This window comes from Hippocampus guttulatus, chromosome 17, assembly GCF_054856545.1.
Source record: "Hippocampus guttulatus isolate MCC_2025c chromosome 17, RoL_Hgut_1.0, whole genome shotgun sequence".
Taxonomy (NCBI): Eukaryota; Metazoa; Chordata; class Actinopteri; order Syngnathiformes; family Syngnathidae; genus Hippocampus; species Hippocampus guttulatus.
Genome location: NC_141277.1, coordinates 9,060,044 through 9,083,266, shown reverse-complemented (window position 1 = coordinate 9,083,266; position 23,223 = coordinate 9,060,044). Strand labels below are relative to the sequence as shown.

At 42.9% G+C, this 23,223-nt stretch overlaps 1 protein-coding gene across 1 annotated transcript in view; it reads right to left on the bottom strand.

The window, feature by feature from the left end:
• trabd2a (TraB domain containing 2A) overlaps positions 1–23,223 on the bottom strand; it is a 44,490-nt gene that overhangs the window by 2,571 nt on the left and 18,696 nt on the right. Inside the window, exons 3-6 of the mRNA XM_086135853.1 lie at positions 17,832–17,978; positions 17,154–17,328; positions 3,705–3,795; positions 2,409–2,681 (exon numbers count right to left, since the gene is read on the bottom strand). Of these exons, the coding sequence (XP_085991979.1) occupies positions 2,409–2,681; positions 3,705–3,795; positions 17,154–17,328; positions 17,832–17,978 (686 nt within the window). The remainder of the gene's footprint in view (positions 1–2,408; positions 2,682–3,704; positions 3,796–17,153; positions 17,329–17,831; positions 17,979–23,223) is intronic.

The window sequence follows — 23,223 nt, the reverse complement described above, 5'->3', positions numbered from 1 at the left end:
AGATGTAGAAAGAGGCACAGAAATGGCCGTCATTGGAATTTTTTGGATGTATTATTTTAATCAAAATTCATGAGCTCTCTGTGAATGTTCTGAGCTCCCATTTCAATGTCAGTGTCAAGTCTAACATGAGGTCGAAGTCGCATTGTACCTCTTTAGACAGCAAACGAGTTAAAACTGAATCAACAGCACCTCCTCTGACTGCAACCTAGTACTGCACTCGACTGCCCTCACTCCCCTGTATTTCAAGACACGATAAATCAACACGGACTTATTATCACGCCCTATCCCTAAAAATGAGCCCCTTCATAAGACCAAAAAAAAGTCCTCCAACATTTTTCCTCCATGTTGAAAGTGTTTTGCGTTTTGCTTTCTCTGACCTTAAAAGTGACTACATTTACATAAAGAAGAATATTCCAAGTTAACAAAGGAAAGGGTGTCGATGAGCTAAATTGCATGACTTCATTGTCAATTTGTTTTGGATCGGCGTTGATCCAGAAAGCTTTTATTTTCATTTCATAAGACTTGTGATTTTTGTTGGACAACTTTGAGATGGCACTGGACAACGATGAAAGCTGGGTTCTGTTGCTGTTGAGTTTTGGACAACCTCTGCCTTTCCCGCTCAGGCACCTGGTCAGACATTTAAATATACAACGATGTCAACCTTTGGACGCTTTTGGCACACGTGGAAACAAACAGTCCCTTGCCTTGCCTTGCTGCCCAAAAAAGACAAGGTCTCTTAGAAAATGAGAGAACCTTTCTGCAGACGCGATGAAAAGAAGCGCTCTGAAATAAATAAATTGTGACATACTGGAGCTAAGTTTAAATTTACTGAGTGTCACGAATATGGTGTGTGAAGGACAAAAAAGCAGGCAGGAGGGAGAGGCAGTAGGGTGAACTTGACAAAATGTATGAATCAAACGCTAAGAAACAAAGTCCTGAAAAACAAAACAAAACAAAAAAAACCCCATGACAGATGCAAAAACAAGTTGAAAGCAATACAAACAAGAATTCACGGCAGTCACGCACAGAAGCAACAACAAAAACGATGACCTGACACTGAGTGGTCAGGCCAGGGAGTCCTTTTAACAAACAAATCTACTAATGAGATAACCGCCAACAGGTGTGCCGCTGCAGGAAGAGCCCTGCAGTGCCACCTGTTGGTCACAAACAGATCCACGTCACTGAGCAAGTTTTTGCGATTAAAAAATAAAAATAAAAATCATGGCATATCATGTCTAAACCTTTTTTGCCTTTCACCTTGATTTCATTGGATCATAATCCATTTTCCGCCATTTGTTTGGGAGATATTGTTTTGGTGTGGTGAAACCACAGCTTCTTCTCAAAAACCAAAAAAGCCAGGAAAATGCTCCTAAAACATCTTAACTTTACTTGGGGTTAATCAGAGAAACCTAAAATGATGGTGGGTTTTTTTTTCTGACTCCATTTAACATTATTATTTTTTAAGTGAGGTTTTGAAATGATTTGCCTTGGTGGAGTTTTTCACAATTACAAAAAATTGGCATTTGACAAGGAGGAGCATGTAGACTTATACTTGATAGATTGACCATTTGAATTGTACGGCCTGTTGTTAATCTACATTTACTCCTTATTTGTTGACGCCATGAGTGAGAATGCATGTTTTTAGCCTTAGTGTACGACTATGTTTAATTCAAAAGTAAATTCTCACATGAATGGGGGGAGGGGGGAGACATGGTTCATATTTAATTTGATTTAATATAGCGCGTGAAACAAATGCAACTCAAATTCCTTCTCCCACCCGCGCGCATTGCCGCCATCAGCTCGACAAATGGCCGGATAGAATGTCAGCAAATTAACTTGCGGTGGCCACATGGCTAACCATTTACAAAATACGAGGGGACCACACCTGCGCAGTGGTCTCGTTGTCATCTGAAAGGTGAGCTTGTTATGTTGTCTGGTTAGTCCCTGCCTGAAGCTACGGAGAGAGCAAAACCGGATTCTTCCCAGGCAGCTATTTTCACCTTGAAGTCACCTATACCAGCCAGGAACTAGTCAGGACTCATTTGTCACTCCGGGGCATGTGTGTTCAGCTAGAGTGTGACTGGAGTGCATGAAGTATACGGCGATATGATATGTGGCCTGTTTGAGCCTCCGGCGTCACAGCAGGAAGCGTCACTTTTATTCTATGGGGGTTGGGACCTTTCCCTCATTGACTCTCCCATATCATTCATTTCCTTGACGACCATGATTACCTCCGAGGGAGGTATGTTTCATGGCGTGTAAGGCCAAAGTACCTGGATCGACAGGGTACACCCTGAATTTAATGGCAGGGCACACATAAATAGGGCCCGGAATCGAACCCGTGCCCTATGCACTGTGAGACGGAGGATGGTATCCATGGATTTTTTTTTTTTTGGTTGTCATCTTACCTCTCTTCTATGCGGACCCAGAGATCATTGAAATGCCTGTGCCTCTGCTTCTTCTGCTTGTTTCTCCTTCTTTTCTTCAGCATCTTCTTCTCCGCTTTCTCCAGCAGTTCCAGGCTGTCCGAAGGCAAAAGCACGTGGGTCAACCGTTCGTCCTCCAGGGACCGGCCGTGATCCTGCTCCCGTTCTGGGAGTTCGTGTAGAAAAGGCTCCAGGAAAGAAGACTCGTCATGTTGATCTTCTGGCTCGGTGAAATCTGATGTGGACGAGTATCTCCTTGATGTTTGGAACACAGATATGCGAAGATATGGTTGACAAGTAATGATGGCTATCATTCTCCATCCTTTCACAAGATATTTTCTGCGATAGCTGCCTTCATACTATGCTATGCCAAACTGCAATAACATGCCTAAACATCAAAGTGGGGCGCTATGCTCAGTCAGGCCTTACCACAACACTCCTTAGGTGGTCGATGTAGCCACAGTGTTGTTAGAGTCTATGAGGTGGAAACAGGAGGGACTATAAATAGTCTGTTTTTATCACACACTTACAACCGTCCCGTCGACACCCGGGAACTTTCTGCATGAGCTGGACTGGCTTCATTTGGTTGAAATATTTACATCAGCCCAGCACGCGGGCCTTGAATAAGCCAAATCGCTGCATTTGCTTTTTATATTCCATATTCAAAGGGGGGAAACAAGTCTGACTTTTACTCTGTGCTGCTTAGATGTCAAAAAAAGTGTTTAACTTGCAACAAAAATTTGAAAATGTATATTTTACAGCTTTTAACTTTTAGCTTCCTCATCAGATTTAAGGCGCCACAAACCCTTTTGGTATGAAATAAAACTCTCCGGAAATTGTGCACAAAAGACCCCCCACCACTCTGGCATGATTTAAAGCCTTTTTTTTCCCTTTCTGACTGTTTATGTAAACATAAAACGTATTTGTAGATCCATGATTCATTTGTGCTGAGGAAAGCCACGATATTGCTAGTCATGTTTGAGCACATATGGAGGAAGTGCGTTTTGGAAAAAAACATGAGAATGAATCAGTGGATACTGGCCCGCAGCCGTTTTGGGACTATTTGCAGGCAGCACATTTTGAAGAATTCCAGAACATCTGTTTCGGGTCTGGAATTGGGCACACAGCAGCAATGAAGTCGCATGAAAGTTGAAAATGATTCCTATTTGGAGGTCAGTCCGCAGAAAATGTTGGAAGAAATATTACTGGCAGGAAGCTGAAACCCGTTGAAGTGCGTGCGTACATATGACAGATGGGAAATCGTATAACAATCAGTACCTGTTTATGGACTGCCCGGCCGGGGTGTGCTCCACCTCGTATCCTTGACGACGAAGCACATCGATTACTGTATTGTTACCCAGGAAGTGACCTGCAATCAAAAGAGGAACACTCGTTCTTAACTCTCTTGATGACACTTGCAATTCAAATTACTGTTTAATCTCGAGACAAAAAAGGAAACAGTATCACTGCTGACTTTGCGAGGGAATTGCACGAGGGGGCATGGTCCACCCTGGATTGTTTACCAGCCAATCACAAGCAAAAACAAACAAAAAAATCACACCAAAGGACAAATTAATCTGCCGAACAAGCATGTTTTTGCAAACGTGGAAGGATGCAAACCCCACAGAGGCCTGAGCTGAGATTTAAACCCAGGACTTTTAGACTATGTGACGGATGTGCTAACCACTAATGCACAGTGCTGCCCGTAGAGTCAATAATTTGATGGTCATTTTACCAGTAACATTACACAATCGCATCAATACACAATGTACGTAAAATATACAGGGTCAGGCAAAACGATCTGACACATTTGTAGGTTAAATAAAAGGCAAATAAAGTCAAGAAACAATTTTCTTTTATTTTTTCGAAAGTACATATAATGCCATTTTTTTTCTTTTGATTCCATTTTGCTCTGTTTCTTTATAATGCCATTGTTTATCATTTCTTTTTCAGTTGCTGCCAAGAACTGCCATAAATGCGACTTATACTCCAGTGTGACTTATATGTTTTTTCCTTCTTGATTATGTATTTTTTGGCTGGTGCGATTTATACTCGGTAGCGACGTATAATCCGAAAAATACGGTAAGTAGTAGTAATAAATAAGAATAATTCTCCATTAGCCATCCATTTCCCATTCCGCTCGTCCTCACTAATGAAGCGAAACAATAGCAAACCACTCGACAGCTATTCCATATCATCGTTTTTGTTTTTTTTTTTCCAATTCTGTCCTCTTCCTTATCTCTCCTGGAAATCCTTGTCGCTCACCACCCGTACCGGCTCTTCCTTCTCGCTAGCTTCCCTCGTACTCCTTGTCTTTCGCTGACCCGCTCTCCACTAGGTGAAGTGGGACCATTGAGGCTTCAGGTTGCCGTGTCAAGAGGTCTCCATTCGTGACCAAGTGGGAGCCGGGAGCCATTGTTTGGGCCTGCTCAGCCGTGGCACCGGGGAGCTGTGCGAACAATGAGACCTGCCACTTTAATCTGGCCCACAGCTATTGTCAGAGAGCGGCTGTGCACAAGATGCACCACTGGTGCAATGATACTATCGTCCATCTCTAAAATGTGTCCCGATGAACTTTTCCCCTTCGTTATTTGCACTAACTTTGATCTTAATGATGTTATTATTTGGATTGTAGTTGGTATTGAATTGGTGCAAGCTTCACACTGCGTTCTTTTAAGCAGCGTTAATGGACTAGCCGGTAGCCCGTTTGACATTCTTTGGAAGTTGGAAAGTGGAGCGAGACGGCGCATTGAAGCTCTCCAGCCAGCCGGCGTTTAGAAACATCTCAATGTGATTTATGTGCGTTTACGTCAGGGGATTAAAGGTGGGACAAATGGAGCTGTTCGGCACAATGTCGAGTCTTCGGAAGGGTGGGCGGATTTCCAAACTTCAAAGGGGTAAACGCGCGCGCGCGCGCGCACGCACGCACGCACGCACGCACGCACGCACGCACGCACGCACGCACGCACACACACACACACACACACACACACACACACACACACACACACACACACACACACACACACACACACACACACACACACACACACCAAAACAGACGCACGCACACACAAATGTCAGCAGATGCAAATTCTTTGAATGTAACCATCAATTCTGTCACCCTGCAAGGCCACAATGTGTTTTTCACGACTATAGGTGGGAATGTAACAAGACATCATCGAATAAAGTCCTCCATGTCAGAAAAATCTAGTCGTAAAATAATAATAATAATAATAATAATAGTAATAATAATGAAATCACAATTAAAAGGTTACACAAACATGGCAGTTGGGTGTTTTTACACCCAGAGCCGTTAACTCTCCGTTCATAAAGAAAAGGCCAAAAGCCGATTGAATGTTTTGACCTTGAAATACTTGACCAATAGCACAGAATGAGGTGAATAAAAGCACAATTTGACATTTGAAAGAATCGTTTTCCTTATTTTCTTTCTTTATCAATGAATGAATGTTTTTGGAAAAAAAGTGAGTGGCACTTGTCGGCCATTGTGAGCAGTCCACCAAAAGCTACTTGAACTTGGAAAGACCCTTGGAAAACTATCATCTCCCACACGTGCTCACATTTGAAAAAAAATAAAAATAAGACTCAACTAAAACAGGAGTGATGACCACCTCGCACTAAACGATCAAGATGACAGGAGAGCACTGCGACTCCAGCGAAACTCTCAAACTCCCTTCTGACTTTCGGTTTGTAGTCCGGTGTAAGCGCAGCATGAACGAGAACATTCTTCACCCCCCCCTCCACGAGAGAAGTCAAACTTGGAACCCTACGGTGCACTAAAGTCAAACAAACAAAAAAAAAAATCTCAAGTCTTTGATTAGACATGATGGATCTCCCTGAAATCCAAAGCCTCGAAAGTATGCCTGGACTTCTTTCTAAAACGAAGGCCCCAAGTATGACGTATGGCCTTTGGTGTAGGTTTCAAACAGGACAAGTGACCTGTGATGAAAGACGGCTCTCTCGTGATTGTAAACGTTTCCAAACTCTGACTTACGACTGCACTGTACTCATTTGTAACGGCAAATTTCTCTTTTGCCTTCTGGAACATTTCTCGTTGACATCATCCTTTAAAGGACACATATTACAACTTCTTTGTTTCGATTTTGCTTTTCACCTTGCCGGTCAGTCAAAATTATGAGACGATTTCATTCATCCGTCTTTGTTTTCTTTTTAAAAGAAAGTGCACCGACAAGGAGGAACCTGGTCACATCCGTACCCCTAATTGATCCTTTCTGCTACTTTTGAGGTCAAATCGAAAAATACAAATGCCGTACTGCAGTTACCCACTTGTGTTCTGCACTGGCTGAAGTCTGACGTTTATTTCCAGGGCTTATTTATATAGGCCGATTTCATACATTTCACCTTGCTGAAACGGGCCAAGAACGCGTAACAGTGTACAATAAGTTCACTGTACGTACGCCGCAACCTTTTGAGAGGCAAAGATGGCTGAGATAAAGAGCAGCCGCGGGACTGAAAGCTCCTATTTGTAGCGTTCCTGCGCTGTCAGCTAAAACGGTACATCGGGGCCATTTACGGAGTCGGCGATGAGCTAATTCACGTTCATTCACATTTTGGCCATGGGACAGACTCATCTGACAGCGGCAAAACGAATTGCCACGAGTGCTTGCGCTCGCATAGAAAGCCTTTCAACACAATGACAGGCAAAATATATTCGAACATATGATAAGTCTTAACCCCTTCATGCACCAATAATGCTAACCTGTAACCTGATAACACGATAAACTGTCCACTGTAGCGACCGCTGTCCCTGAAAGGGTTAAAGAGTATTCATCGTCCATATATTTACGTTAAAACTTGTAAGCAGGGCTCGGACGGCGCTTCTCATAACATGACGACATGTTGGATAAACAAACGCAACAGGCGGCGCTGAGGCCATAGTGCCCCGTTTAGCTTTTTCAAGCTGCGCTGAATACACACGTTCCCATCGTCAGTCGCTTCCGGCAGCCCGTTATCACCATCACCATGGTCATGTTGGGCAGAAATGTAAAAGTACAAAACATTTGGACTAAAAAGTACCCCACAACAGATTAAGCCGTTGTTTTATCGATTGGTTTTTACTCTAGCGTTTCTAAAATTCGACGAAGATTGTTGAATCACTCACAAGTCATACAAATCCTGTGAATCAAGGAGCTGACCTGGTTCGGCTTGAGTGACAGAGTCGATGGCTTTAAAGATTTTTACCTCGGTGTAAAGACACCCATCGACGTTAACGGCTCTTTCCTCATTGCCAATTTCAGATGAAATCTTAGCGGTCGTTGAGATACTTTCTTCCAAAATTTAGCGACGGTGATGCGGGCCCAGCCGCCGGTATAATGAAACGTATTTGATGACATGCGGGAAAGGCTGCGCAGATGAGTGGCTCATGTTAAGTGGTCTTAACCACAATTAAATTACTGCGCGTAAGCGGTAAAATATTATTTCAAGTACTGTAAGACTTTCATAACTTTGCGGTGCTGATCCTTAAGAGTCTCTTAATGTTAATCTCATCATCGTCCTGACAAGAAAATATTCTTTTCCGCTAAGTGGAGGGAGGGGGGGGGGGGGGATGCTCCAAAATATTGGATTTAGTTTAGTGTAGGTTCATGAAGCAGTTTTTTTTTTTCAGTCATGGATATGCGATATATGCTCAAACTCACTGCCAGCCATTTACCGTAAGTCTTCTGTGGCAATGTACCATGTACTACAGTATATACACTGTATACTGGCCCCCGGATTTTTGACACTGCAGATTTTACTCAAGATAACTTGATTCATAGTGCAGTCGTCAGTCCTGCGCTGCAGTCGATTCAAATGAAAATGCTCATTTAACCGCTACGCAGGGGAATGCCAGTCGACAAAATCCTCTTTTCATGCTATAAATCTGAATAGATTGTCGAGGAGATGCTGATAAATATATATATATATATATATATATATATATATATATATATATACAGTATGTATGTACATTTGAAGCATGGAAGCTCTTGCAACTTTATTGTCGTCGTAATAATAACGTGTCAAATGTCTCGTGTAAGTCCATCGTAACTAATCCAAATTCAACGGCCGTGTCTTTCATGTTAAAATAATAAAAGGAAATTGTGCTCTCTTAAAACTACATATGACTCAATCATCCACTTACGAGTACGGTGGAAGAGCGGAGGGTTGACGTAAAGTCGCCGTGAAGTCCAGTGCAAGGGTGATGGCGCAGATGGAGCCAAGCTAAATGGACTTGTGTTGTTTTAGTGCAAAGGGCCGCTCGGCGTTTCGTGGCAGGACCGCGTGAGCCTTGTTTCACCAAATGATGTCATTATTTCCTCGCGAATTTGGGGCAGTTTCTTCCTTTTATGACTGCGAATCAGACGCGAGGTGCATTTACAAATACGTGTGATGCTTTTTGTTTGTTTGTTTGTTTTTTGCATGTCTACAACATGATTGAACTACAGCTGTTGATAAAAACCATTTCAGGGAAGAGGCATCATTGGGATCGAATCTGCTTCTTTTGGATTGATTTAGCGCCAAGTTATCTTCTGATCAATCATCCCAAAGTTGATTTGATACAGATTATAGTTTAACTTCCGTATTTTCGGCACTATAAGGTGCATCTAAAAGCATTCAATTTTTTCAAAAGCTCACAGTGCGCCTTATATTCTGATGCGCCTTATATTTATACGGATCAATATTCTGATTTCTTGGATGCAGTAAAATGTTTCGTTACAGCGGCAGCAGTTGTAAAAGATCAATATCAAGAAAGCTGTTGTATTGTATTGTATTCCCTTTAGCGTAGCTCCATTTAGTGGGTGCATAATGCAACCGGAGCCACGATGTATCTTTTATTCTGTGCGCTTTATGATGCGGTGCACCCTCTAAATGAAAACAGTTTTAAAATAGGCCATTCGCTGAAGGTGCGCCTTATATTGCGAAAAAATACGGTAATTGTTCTTTGTAATGGATATGTGACATAAACAGTCTATAAAATCTACAAAACGTGATGAGTGATTGAGTAATTACTCAGGCTCTGCAAACCTAATATTGTAATTAAAACACATTTCCAAACAAGTACCGTATTTTCACGACTATAAGGCGCCATTAAAAGTCTAAAATTTTCTCCAAAATGGACAGGACGCCTTATGATGCGGAGCGTCTTGTCTATGCGCTGAGTTCCAAAACCTGACTGACAGCCGACACGCTGTTTATATAGAGAAAAGGCGGAAGTGACTGTGGACAGGCATGCGGCAAAGAAGTCGGCCAATCAGTGAAGGGTGGGCGTGTATATATACACATATATGGAGAGAAAGAGCGAGAAAAGGCAGACGTGAGTGACAGGCATGCGGGGAAGAAGTCCGCCAATCAGTGAAGGGTGGGCGTGTAAGTGGACGCTAAAGGGACGCGACAAGCAGGTACCAACACCTGTATAGAGTGTGGCTATGTGCATTGTTGCAAAACAACTTCGGTTTTGGTTTCTTAGAACCCCCGAAAATAAATTCTACAAAGAGACACGCCTACGAAGCTCAGTTCAAACTTCAAGCCATCGGTTATGCTTTTGGCATGCGTGCCCATCTCACAGCAGCGGTGAAAAACCAAGTCAAGCAAATGAACTCTGAGCTTGCCGTTATTCCCGGAGGCTTGACTAAAGAACTCCAACCGCTGGACATCGGCATCAACCGGGCGTTCAAAGTAAAGTTGCGAACGGCATGGGAACAATGAATGATCGATGGCAAACACAACTTTACAAAGAGTGAGAGGCAGCGCCGGGCGAGTTACGCCACAATTTGCAAATGGATTATGGCTGCTTGGACGAACGTGTCTGCTTGCACTGTTGTTCGAGTTTTTGGCAAAGCCGGCATCATTTCTGTGGAGCCACATGGCAATGAGAGTGACTGACAACAAGAGGGAACACGGCGTTTTTGATGGATTACCGGTACTTGCACAATTGTTCAATTCTGATACAGAGGATGAGGACTTTGATGGATTTCTGGGTGATGATTGATCGAAAAACGTGAGTACATTGTACGATGGCTAAATAAAATACAACGGAACTCCGTTTTGCGTCGTTGCCTTTTTAAAAACGTGTTTTTAGCTTCTATCAGTATGTCTTGGCATACTACCGTATGCTACAAGCTAACGTGTTTTTAGCGTGCGCGCATGCATGCCGTATGTTTAAGCTGGCGTATGTTTTACCACTTTAAAATTGCGCCCAATAATACAGTGCGTTTTGTCTATGTGTAAAATACAGAAATAGCACCCATTAATGAGACCATACGGTGCGTCGAATGGTCGTGAAAATACGGTACTTTTTTTTCCTTGCTACCTATTGAACTTCTTTATCAAGAGTTGACGGTCAACTAACAACCGACAGCAGAATCACAACGCATAAATGCTTTGTTATGAACAATATAATTGAAACTAGTTCCGACTGGTTTCCTACCCATGTCCAATTTTTACACCTCAGGATATTTAGTACCTTTCTGTTGACAACTGTGGAAGATCGGTGTTCTCTGAAAACATAGTGCAGCATGTGTGCGATGGAATAGTTTGTTTTCACTTCAAAAAGATTGCATTATAAATTGGCGCGTCAACGGTGAAATGTGCAAAAGCTTTTGGTTCCCCTGTGAAGGATAAAATAGACTGATCATTCAACTCGTCGAAATAATTTTTAACGGCCACACAGTGAGAAAAAGGCAGCAATGTTTGCTAGCGCTTTCTCGGGATCGGTCCGAATGACTCGCGTCGAATTTATGATGAGAATAAACGAGCATGCAAGAGGTCTGTGGCGCGAGGGTGTTTTCAAAATAAACTCTCGCGCTGAATATGTGGCAGCGCACAGCCGTGTACGGAATTACATCTGTCAGGTCCGCTATGGTCTAGTCGTTCTCTATCCCTAGGTGAGCCTCACTTCTGCTCTCTTTGCCAACAACATACGCTGCTCCAACACACCGACTCATTCAATGCGGCCCCAATATCTGATCAGAGGGACATTTTGGTACAGGCGAGCCCGTTTGGACTAAATCAACCAACGTGCTGCCAGCACTAAATGCTGCTGCCGTTGGAAGTCTCATTTTATGTGTAACTCTGCTCGAACACAAACACAAGACGTCAAAACAAAATCAAAGAAAAAAAAATCAATACATACATGAGTTCAGTGCAGTTTATATATTCAAAGGGAGTAGGAAGAAATAGAAAAGCATATCGAGTCTTCCCTCTTGTTCTGGTTGAATTACCAAATTATTGCGCGAATACACAAATAGGTTATTCATAAATATATGTTCCAGTATATATTCCAAATAAAACATAAAACAAAGCGCCTCTTTCCATATGTTCAAATAGCTATGTGTGAGTGTGACGTGTCGACCCATTATTCAATGTACACGCTATGAATAATTTTTTTTTTTTTTAAACAAACAAAAAGAAAACACGAACAGACAAGGCCCTTTATACAGGTCTATATATAATAATATACATAAACTGGAACCTAGAATAATAGATTGAGTGCAGTTTCTTATGCCCATCGTGTCTGATTAGCATTAGCATATAGCATAAACAAGCCAACATCAGACACAGCTGTGGGTAGCATGACACTCGTGTAATGGCGCGTTACTGTAACACTAAACGTCATCGGTTTGAAGTTTTATTTTGAGGTGTGGGGGAAATGTACAAAAATGAAAAACCAAAAAGAATTAATCAAGCTGTTACTAATTCAATGTCGCTTCTGAATCTGAAGCCTGGGGTGAATAAAACGCACCCGTGATAACACGTCCCCTCCAAAGTCACGTCTAAAAAGTTTTTTATCTCCGTACTTTTGTATAACACACTGCCTCGATTTGCTGGTATACTTTTTTTTTTTTTTTTTTATCAGAGGGAAAAATATCGATGAGTAAAGATCCAAAACATACCAATGAAGCGTAAATGCTTTGACATCCAGGTTAGAAAAAACAAAAACGATGCTCTTTTGAAATCCTGTTTTTGATAATCATGTTCTTACGCTGTACGCACTTGGGAGTGTAATTTACATTGTTCATATAATGTATATCTTTGACTCTATTGTAGAAGCATGGTGTGTCTTCTCCTAATAAAAGTACTAAGTCAGTGTCGCCGCTGGGCAAGCAGTGCTCATTCCAGGTACAAAAGGAAATACTGCTTGGACTTGAACAGGGTCAAGGGTGAGGAGTTCAACTCCTACAATAAATCATCCCAAGCTGTTGTAACAAGTTTCTATGACCAAAAAAGAAGTGTGCGCTATATAAAATATGTCTTTTAAGTCCATGGATCTTTGACCCCACGAGTGTAAATAAATGTCCATATTTTAGGTGCTGTTCAGTCCGGAGCTTAATAGCGCATTCGTTCTTCAGACAGGCTAACGGGTTTATCACTTCACGAGAATGACCGACAGTGATGGTTTTCTTCAAAAAATTATGATTTATTTATTATTCAGTGCGCAGCATTTGAAGGACAATTCAGCTTTCATTGTTGATGATCTGAATTGAAATTTGAAGCTACTTATTTATCACTAGGGCGGCCCGGTGGTCCAGTGGTTAGCACGTCGACCTCACAGTGCAAAGGTACCAGGTTCAATTTAGGCTACGGCCTTCCTGTGTGTAGTTTGCATGTTCTCCCTGAGCCTGCGTGGGTACTCCGGTTTCCTCCCACATTCCAAAAACACGTATGACAGGCTGATTGAACACTCCAAACTGTCCCTAGGTGTGACTGTGAGCGTGGATGGTTGTTCGTCTCTGTGTGCCCTGCGATTGGCTGGCAACCGGTTCAGGGTGTCCCCCGCCTACTGCCCGAAGACAGCTGGGATAGGCTCCAGCTCCAAACCCAAGTGATTAAAGTTAAAGAAAATAATAAAATCAAAGTTAGGAATAAAAAAAAAAAATAATAATAAAATGAAAAACAAACACACAAATGAAGTACAAATGTGGTTCAAATCTGATTCTGGGAGCTCAACCATGTTCGCGCTGCGTTTCAGCCCCAGCCGGTCAGCGTTGAAGCCAAGTGTGTGGTAGGTCGGGTCTGGATTTTTAATAGTCCACCGTGACATGTTTGTACTCATGTCAGCGTCTGCCCCAAACAGTTGTAAACTAGCTGTTTATGAGAGGGAGTTGCTGTGAAAAAAAATAAAGCTCGGTGTTTCTTGACTTTCACACCAGCTGGCGAAGGAGAATGCCGCCCCAGTGTTGTGGTGCTCTGCGTGAAATCACACACGAGGGATTTTTTTTTTTGACGCGGGTATGTGTAAGGTTTGGCCACAGGATTTGGGAAATGTTGTCAACGAATGTTCATCTTCATTCGTGAACAATATTTTCATCGTATTATTTGATTCTGCTTGATTGAACTTTTCATTTCTTACATTTGTGTGTTGAAAGAATATGCGCATTTTGATCCCAACAGCCGCCCCACCACGTTTCACCTGCCAATTTTGTTTCTTAAGCTCCGCCCAGATTCCTGATTGTCCAAACAATCAAATGCTTCCCTGCTTTTGTACGTGTCTGTTCACATGATTTGCTTTGAGTTTAACTTAAACGCCTGTTTCTAGTTTGATTTTGTCCTGGTAGAAAAAAAAATGAAGCTGTTGGCTTGAAAGAGATTTTTTTCTTTTTTTTGGATTAATTATCACAAGAAGTATATCGCTCTTGAAAGTTGTCAAAAATATTTGTAAAAAATTGAATGTTTTAAACGTCATGACAATCATCCAAGGCTCAATTTTTTTTTCTTTTCTTTGCGAAAAGCACTTTTGCGACACACTGGCTTCATTTGAAGAGCAACTTTTTCATTTTTGGGGGGAGCTGGTTAATTTTACGGACCCGAAGCGAACGTTTTATTAAACAATAAGTACATAATATAACAAATGAACAATTGATTTTTTTTTTTTATATCACCAAGAATTTGGACCCACTAAATATTATTTCATGAGGTCGGCTATAATTCAAAAACAACTGTTTGACACCCCAAAAAATATTTGCGTTTTAGTTATTGGATTCGTTTTTTGATAACTGCGACAACCTTATTCATGAATCAGAATTTCTCGTGGAATATGCCTGTTGCCGTGTTACAAACTATAGTGACCTGTTGTTTCGGTCAGATTTTAGTTGAAGAAAGTCTTCAACATTCTTGGTTTTAAAATGTTCTTATAACAGGAGGGTAACTTTTTTTTTTTATGAGAGTAGAACGATGATGTGTGATGAATAAGACACACTGGATCCAGTTTGGCAAGACGTGCCATGAGAACCATTCATCCCGCCTCCTTCAGCAACCTCAGCATGTGAATATTTCTTTCCAGTCGACTCAGATAGCATCTAGGCAGCAACAGTCGGTCCACTTCCCTCCGCTGTTGCATCACTCATCGCGCGGCGTTGCGATTTTGCCGCAACTGGAGCGTGAAGATCAAGTTTTAGATTGTGGTTCTCCAAGGAGCATTTTGTTGCCAAATATATTTCATTTGTCACTTTAACTGTTGCACAGCTGTCATTGGGTGGTACTACTGCACACTTACATTACGGAAAGTCTCTCGATACTTAGATGTCATGTCTTTGTTTATCGTAATTACTTGTATTTGCAATACTAATGTAGCCTGTACGACAAACACACTTGACCAATAAAGGGGATTCTCATTCTCATTCTGAAATGCACTTGGAAATTCTGTCCATGTTCCCAAAAGCTATTTTTTTTCAACAATATCTTTACTTTGTTGTGGGTGTGAATTTAAAAAAAAATGGAAGCAATTTTCACAATAAAACAATTTGAATAATCCACAGCCTAAAACTGTGGTGGTCAGGGACGTGGTCACAGATAACTGATAAGACCTGTCCCTCAACTGATTGTAACAAGGACGTTGAGCATGCCATCATAATGAGCTCCGTTGTGGTGTGTGTGGGTGGGTGTGCGCGAGTGTGTGCGTGTGTCCTTTGACCCCTCTAGCTATAATTAAGGACACATTTCATCCTAGTTTGTCTTCGGTGTGGCTTGTGGGGGGGGCTGAGGTGCATGAATGTGCTTGCATGCGAATGTGTGTGTGTGTGTAAGTAAGAGAGTGAATGCACCCTAATGTCCCTCATCCAGTTCCTTGTCCACGCTGACCCAAGCTGCCCTCCATTTGTCTAAAACTAGTGCTTCTGGGCTGATTGGTCATATCACTCTCTCACTCTCACTCTCACTCTCTCTCTCTCTCTCTCTCTCTCTCTCTCTCACACACACACACACACACACACACATGCACGCATACATGGTGAGGCCAAACCCTTGGAAAGGTGCATCCTTGGGGACTTGTCGTGAAATGAGCTCTCGTGCGTGTGTGCGCGCGCGCGTCTGCTTTTGCTCAGCTGTTTCCAGTGAGCAGCCTGCGAAGGCCTCTCGATTACGCTTTCGACTCAGTTTGAAAGCCGTTTTCTCGACGGCGGGAATGACCTAGTGAGAAACTCCGAAACTGTGGACGATGTCATGAGGAGAGGAAAAAGTGACAGCAAAATGGATGGCACTAAAATGCGATCCTCTCCCTACCACCAAGCATACGCCACCTTTAGAACAAACAACATGTTGAAACGTTCTCTCCATTACCTTCCAGTGCGACTTTCTAATTGCCGTTTAAGTGAAAAATGTTCAGGTACAATTTCATTTCATGTTGAATAAACATGACTTTTACACATGTGATGTTTTTTTTCCGCGTGTCGTTTGACTCTGTGAATGCTGCCTTTTTCAATGCTTACTTTCTATGTGAGGCCGCAATGATTGATGAATTTGAGAGCCATTTAAAAAATACTTTGCTCCAGTACACACCTTATTAAAAACAATAATAATAAATCCATAATAATCTCTGCACTTGACGACCACATTGTATGACAATATAGCGAAGCCCAAATTATTCATACCCTGGACAAATTTGTGTTCATGAAATGAAAGTGAAAAAAATATATATTTTTCTAATCTATCCTCTAATCTGAGGATAATATGTTAGAATTTTTTTTTCTTGCATACTCAATTTAGATTAAATTTCAAAATGTATGGTCCAAAACTGGGCAGCAGGTGGATTATTTTTATTTTTTTTGTCAGAGCTAAAAATTACAATGCATGGTAAAAGCGCTCATGGGTCCAACTTCAGAAAAAAAATAAATAAAATAAAATCTCAAAATAGTACATCTTGACCTGAAACTTGTCCATGGAGCAGGCAGCCCGAAGACCTGCCTTCGTAAATGATTACAACCCTGCGTTGTCCACTTTACTAGGCGGGATCAATACTTTTGCAACCAAAGCAACAGGTCTGCTCTCAGGACAAAGGCAGTCTAGTTTAGATACACATCAGCCAATCAAGAAACATGGGTGTAAACACCAACTTGGGCTTTTATCTTCTGTCTTTCTACATCCTGTCTCACATCTTGTCTCTTATCAGACTTAACAGCTTGTTGTGTAGTTACGCAGCAATTCAAAGAATTGAAGTGACATTTCTGAAGCATTGCAAAAGACTTCAAACAGTCACTGAGCACAGTTCAGTGGGGGGATGAAAATGGTTTAATGGCGCTTCTGCTTTCAAGAAAGGACAAATACACTTTGAATTTATTTGGACTCTCAATATTTCTCTTCGTCAAAGTGTGCTTTGCAAAAATATGGAAGTGATGCCGACGGTGTGTTGAAGCTAGTTGAGCCTCTGGTATTTTTGGTTTGATATTAAATCCAGAACACTAGCATTGGTTAGATCATCCAAATGACACCAACCTGCTCCAAAGGCAAAGAAGAAGATCTTGTCCGTGTTCTCTTCCAGCAGGGCTTTCACCCTTTTGCCCATCCGCTCGTTCCGCTTGTAGATGAGTTCCTGCCTGAAGTAGCTGTCTATTTCCTGGGCGGTCACCTGCTCGCTGGGCGGCAACGTTACATTATTGAAGTTTGGGACCTGCCATTGACAAGGTATTGATTGAGAACTTTTTTTTTTTTGGAAGATGCCAAGTGTCACACAATGAATCACATTGCACTCAATTTTTGAAATAAACTGTGTGATTATTCAAGATAACGAAACTGTCCAAAAATATGGCGCTCATAAAATCTGGCTGAAATGCAGCTTTAGAAGGAGATTGGGTGGGGGTGGGGGGGGGGGGTCAAAGGAGGAGGTTTGGTGGGATGGAAAGGTCGGGCAAAGGGGTTAAGGGTTACTACCAAAGGTCAAGGGCCGTGTCATTGCAACACTCCATGGGGTGAAAGGGTCAAAATGACTCTTAGCCTATTAGCGAGAGGGAACGTCGCTTGACGATCATATCCGAGCAGCGATCCTGAATCCGAAACCAAACTTCTTTTTTGGTTTATGCATCCCCCCCCCACCCCCTCCCACTCCACAAAAAGAATGGATTACCTCATCATTAACATAGAAGCAACTTCATTGGTCAAGGAAATAAGAGTCACCTGTGAGGTGTCACGGTTGAAGATGATGGAGTTGAGGTCTCCGCAGTTGTAGTGCCTGATGAGGTCTTCTGTCGTGTATGGGACCTGAAGGCTACCGGCCCTTAAAGACTCCTGCTGTAATAAAGTCTGGTTGAGGGCAAAGATCACCTAAAATGAGAGGAAGAATAACAATATGCTTAGGTTGTTCATTTCCACCCGTACAGATTTGTAGAATATGAGAGATTCCAAATAGTGGTTGATGAGGAAGAAAATGAGCAAGTATGATCTTGATGTTCTTAGACCAACATGAATGAGAGCACTTGCTTTTGCCATTTTCCATTATATGACTTCAAAACTCACAATTTTGTGCAGCCATCGCACAGCAGGCTACAGAACATCACTTTAAAAGTTTCGAAATGCTAGAAGTCGCTATTAGGTACGCTTGTCAATCATGACCTCATCTGGAAAAACTACAACAGAAAAGTCCGAATTCTACTACAGCACAACCTAAACCAGCGGGGCTGCATTATTTGACATTTAACCAAAAGTCCCCCCCCCCAAAAAATTTTTCTTGAAGTCACACAAAGCTTTGCAGTTCAAACTAATGAGAGAGTGTGGCTGCCTTTACAGCAGCTCCTATACTTTTTGTTCTTCCACTTTCTTCCTTTCATAACTTTGCTGCTGTAAATCGGGAATTTCTCCATTGTGAGACGAATAAAGCTTTTCTTATTCTTAATCTTTGGCCTGATATTGCGCGAGACCTCAGGGTCGCTCATATGACAGATGATTAAATCTGTGCATGCTTTGTTTGCTCTTGAACTTTTTGTGGTACTGTTATGACACTGAATCTAGTAAAAAAAAATCGAGGCTAAGCAAGTGGTGTTAAAAGATGAGCTACAAAGGAGAAAAATAAACACCTTGCGGGATATGCGGTCCCATTCCATTCAAACAAATCATGAATGTCAGGCATTTGACTGTACTGTAGTTTTATTAGATTCTGATCATGATTATAGGGTCAGTGCGAGAGATTTGTAATGGTAAACCAATCGCCCCCAAACCGGATATTCAGTGAGAACCAGACAGCCCGTAACCTCAACATTATGAGCTGCTAGTGAGAGACGGCAGTCAACCAAATCTGGAGAATTATACCGAGGAATGAAAAGCCATGTTGATGAGGTGATGGCAAGCGGTGATTCTGATCAACCCCGAAGATTTACTTAACAACTTCTTCGTATGACAGGGGCAGTTTGTCCTGCGAGCGCCTTCACACTCTATTGCCGCAGAGAGTCAGCTTTTGTGTGAGCGTGAAATCGGCCAGTGCTTGGTGAGAGGACCCTGGCAAGCCCGTCACCCTCTGATGGGCGCTGCGGGGAAACGCACAAAAAAACCCAGGCACAAACACTGGAGGTCCGCGGGGGGGCGTCCCGGCCCCCCCGTCTTAGATCGACCGAAACCACCACTCACCTCTGCGCGTGGTCTCTGAGCGCATCAGTGGCACAAACTCTCACAAAGAACAGGAAAGGGACGTTGGTAGGAACGGCTCTTCAAAGTGAAGATGTGTGTTGACATCTACTGTATGGAATTAATACTGTATTGGCCCGAATATGAGACGGTGTTTTTTTGCATTGAAATAAGACTGAAAAAGTGGGGGTCGTCTTATATTCGGGGTCTAGACATTATACCCATTTACGACGCGAGATGGCGCCAGATACCATTTAAGCGAATGCTGAACTTGACTCCCCAGGCCAAAGCGAACCCGTCACGAAGAATAAAAATAAAAATAGCGGTAAGAAAGAAACGAGAAGAAAATAATGGAAGAGATAACAGAAAATGGAGAAAGGTAGCGACAATCTGGAGAAAAGTGGGTCGAACATCGGCCAGGTTAACCGGCAGCTGAGGAGAAGTTATGATGTAATTTACATTTCAAAAACCAGAAGCCATTCATTTACGAATGTTATTGCACTTTAGTTTACATATTTAAATGTTCAGATATTAAGATTTGAATGAGGAAAAATAACATGCTTTTTTTTCTCTCAAATATATTGTCATAATCATTTTTTTCAGATGTACTGGAATTATTTTCTGTATAAAAATTAATTTGGTGTTCAAAAAGTCTTTTTTCAAAATTGATTCTTGAAAAAGAGGGGGGTCGTCTTATAATCAGGGCCGTCTTATATTCGGGCCAATACGGTAATAATAATAACCTGGAACCTGATAACATGATCAGCTGTCCACTGTGGTGACCACTGTCCCTAAAAGGGTTCATACAATGTGTCCACAGTATGAATGAATGCTGATGCAATTCACTGCGCTGTGCATACCCTTACGCCAAACAGGCCGACCCAAGCGTCTGTTTTGTTCACGTTACGGCCCCTGAGGTCCTCCGATGACACTTTTCCCTCTCGGCCGCCCCATTGTGGGAGCCTTGGTATAGCGGCGTTGAGGAGGGTAAGCATGGAGCAGATGCCTTCTTGTCAAGGGACAAAGAACCCCTCCATCACCCTGTCCTCTCCTCTCCTTTCCGCTCGCTTTGGGCTTTCATCAGCCGCGCATCAAAGTGGAGCTCTGCATATGAAAAGGGCCCCCCGTTTTTATGCCACGCAAATTAGCCTATCGCCGCCCCTCCCCGACTTTCACAATAACACCCTCACATCTGTGCCCCGTCCGTGAAGGAAGGCCCTCATCTGCGGCGTTTCCACTCTCTTTTTCTCAGCTCTCTCCTCTTTTCTCCACTCGCCGTGCCTTTCAGCCCCTTAAATTACGGCTGTGAAGGGAGAAGGAGGGCGGCAAGAGGGGGTAAACGGGAGGGGTGGTGGGGGGGTGGCTCAGTCTTGGCCAGATAAAAAGGATGGCAGCTAAAAACAGGGGAACGTTTAGAGAAGGACTGAGATGCAGGGGGAAGCAAACAAACATGAAAGTGAAGACGGATACAGAATCCGAAAGAAAAGCCGAACGAATGATGTCTTTGTTTCTGCCGGTGATTCTTCTTCTTGTTTTGGTGCACTCTGGGTCAGTGGGTGCACTTTCCCATTCCCGCTCCTTTCATCAGGTCCCCCCACCGTTCCCTCTTCTCATCCACGGTTGCCCCCCCCCCCCCAGCCCGCGCCCCTCCGGCATCCACACACAGACACACCCCTTGCTGATATCAAAGCTAACGGAGCCAATGAAAGTCAATAATTGTCCATTGTCATGGAAATGCTCCCTCTTGTTGAGATTGAGTGGGGTGGGGAGTGTGCATGCACCGCAAACATTATCACACTCGGATTCCCACATGTGGAGATTTCGAGTGCTCAGTAGTTTAAAAAATATATAAAATAAAAATGGACTCTTGCCACTCTGTCTCTAGAGTGTTATGATTTACTTTTTCTTGAGGAGAGATTAGCTCCCAGTCTTCATTCTTCAGTCGGGAGTTACAACTATATTCCTTCATAGCATCTTAGGCTTCCGTTTATCTTCGTATAAAGATCTAGAGCCTTTCTCCAGGGAGATGAAATACAGCCGGCAAGAACCCGAACCGATTTTGCAACATTTTCAACTAGTCATCCTTTTCAAGGTCCTGAGCGATCTAGAAGCTGTCCTGACGGCTTCTAGGGGAGACAAGATACATCCTGGACTGGTCTTCAGTCAACAGACCACACAAATAGACAACAATGCAAATGCGACACTGAAAGGTCAGAGGCAGTGTTAAGCACACAACCATAGGAATGCACTCATCAGATGTTCCGAGACATTCCCTGGAAAAGGCTTTTGCCAATACCGAGCACTAAACCGGTGTTCGTGGGTAGCTGGTTTTGGACTGTTGAATCCATACTTGCCGTCTATGGTAATTTGGAGATGGGGCGCTCGATCAGGCAAGAAAATACAGGAAGACTCCTTTGAGCGTTAGCAAGAATTAGGCATTTTGGCTGTCTTTTGTAGGGTATGCACTCTTCCATGACATAAAAGAGCCATTTCCCAATGACAAATGATTTTCCTTACGATTCTGATCTCATCAGATGAACTGTAACCCTATCACAGAAGGTTCAGGAAAGTATCTGAGACGAAATCACAAGAGCGAGAAATGACTTCAACTCGGTTACAAAAAAGATACAAGCGATCCGGAATATCAGATAAAGATCGGCGTTTTGGCTCCAGACATACCTCTGAGTGATATCATCAGTAAATTATTAGTTGGGCCGCTCGGCTCTAAAACATGAAGTACTGTATGGTATCATAAATTAAGCAATGGGCCTGAGGTTTGCACAGCAGTGGCCTTAAGAATTCTTTGTGGTTTCTCAAACCACACGCTGCGATAGCGGTGATTTTAAGAAGTGGATTAAGTCATCGTGTCCCATAGTCCGAATGCACTCGGACTACGGGACTTTAACCCTTTCGGAGACAGCGGTTACTACAGTGGACGGCTTACCGTGTTATCAGGTTACAGGGTGCATGAAAGGGTCATATTTGGCTGGATGGTTCGGTGGAAGGTATTCATAAACAATATTTCTCCCCTTTAGATAGTTTGGCCAATGCTGCCCGTATATTCTCGTATTTACACATTCACTGTCATGTAAATGTATTCCAAAGAGCCCCAAGCTATATTTTGGGTTCCTCAAAAGTTGATCAATCATCCTCGTGTCATGCAGTTTCCACACTGGTGATACTGTGGGTGAACATGTGGTTTGCCGTGAGCTTCAGCTCCTCATTTATCACGGTTTCTTCGACGGATTGACTGTGGCAAAAGAAGCTAACGGCGATCCCGGGTCCAACTTTCATTCAGCAGCTTTTTAACCGACACTGTGCACTCACACGCACACCCATCCATCACCGCAGTGCAAGTAAGCTTTCACTTTTCCGCTGAAACCTCAGCTTTTAAACACTCACCCGTATATAAACACACACACTTGTCTGTTTAACTTTGCGATACTGTTTCCACACTTTATCCAACATCCTTTCTAATCTCGCTGCCTCGCCTCCCCCTCCGCTCTGACCAACACGTTCCCGCGATGATTTCATTCCTCCCCTCCTCTGCCCCCCCCACCCCCCCTTTGATCGAGCACGTTCCCTCTCTTCCCGCTCGTCATATGCCTCTTTCCATCCATCTCTCCCCCTCCCGCCTCGACGCTTTGATCCTCAACATCCCCTCTATCAGCCAGCTCTCTTAAAGACGTGACCCCTGCATTCCTCGGGTCACTAATGACCTCCTTGCCGTCCTCGCGCGTGTGTGTGTATTTGGGTGCGCAAATGTGTGTACACCTGTGTGAGATTAGCTCTTTGCTCCAAGTGTACATGTTGTACACCCGCATATATGTTACAGCGTGTGTCTGTGTGTCTTTTTAAATGTTTCAATATTGCGGATGATTGGCTGACCCCCGCGGAGCCAAAGGTGGACCTGCTTTTTTGTATTTATCTACAGTATATTAACTTTCCACTA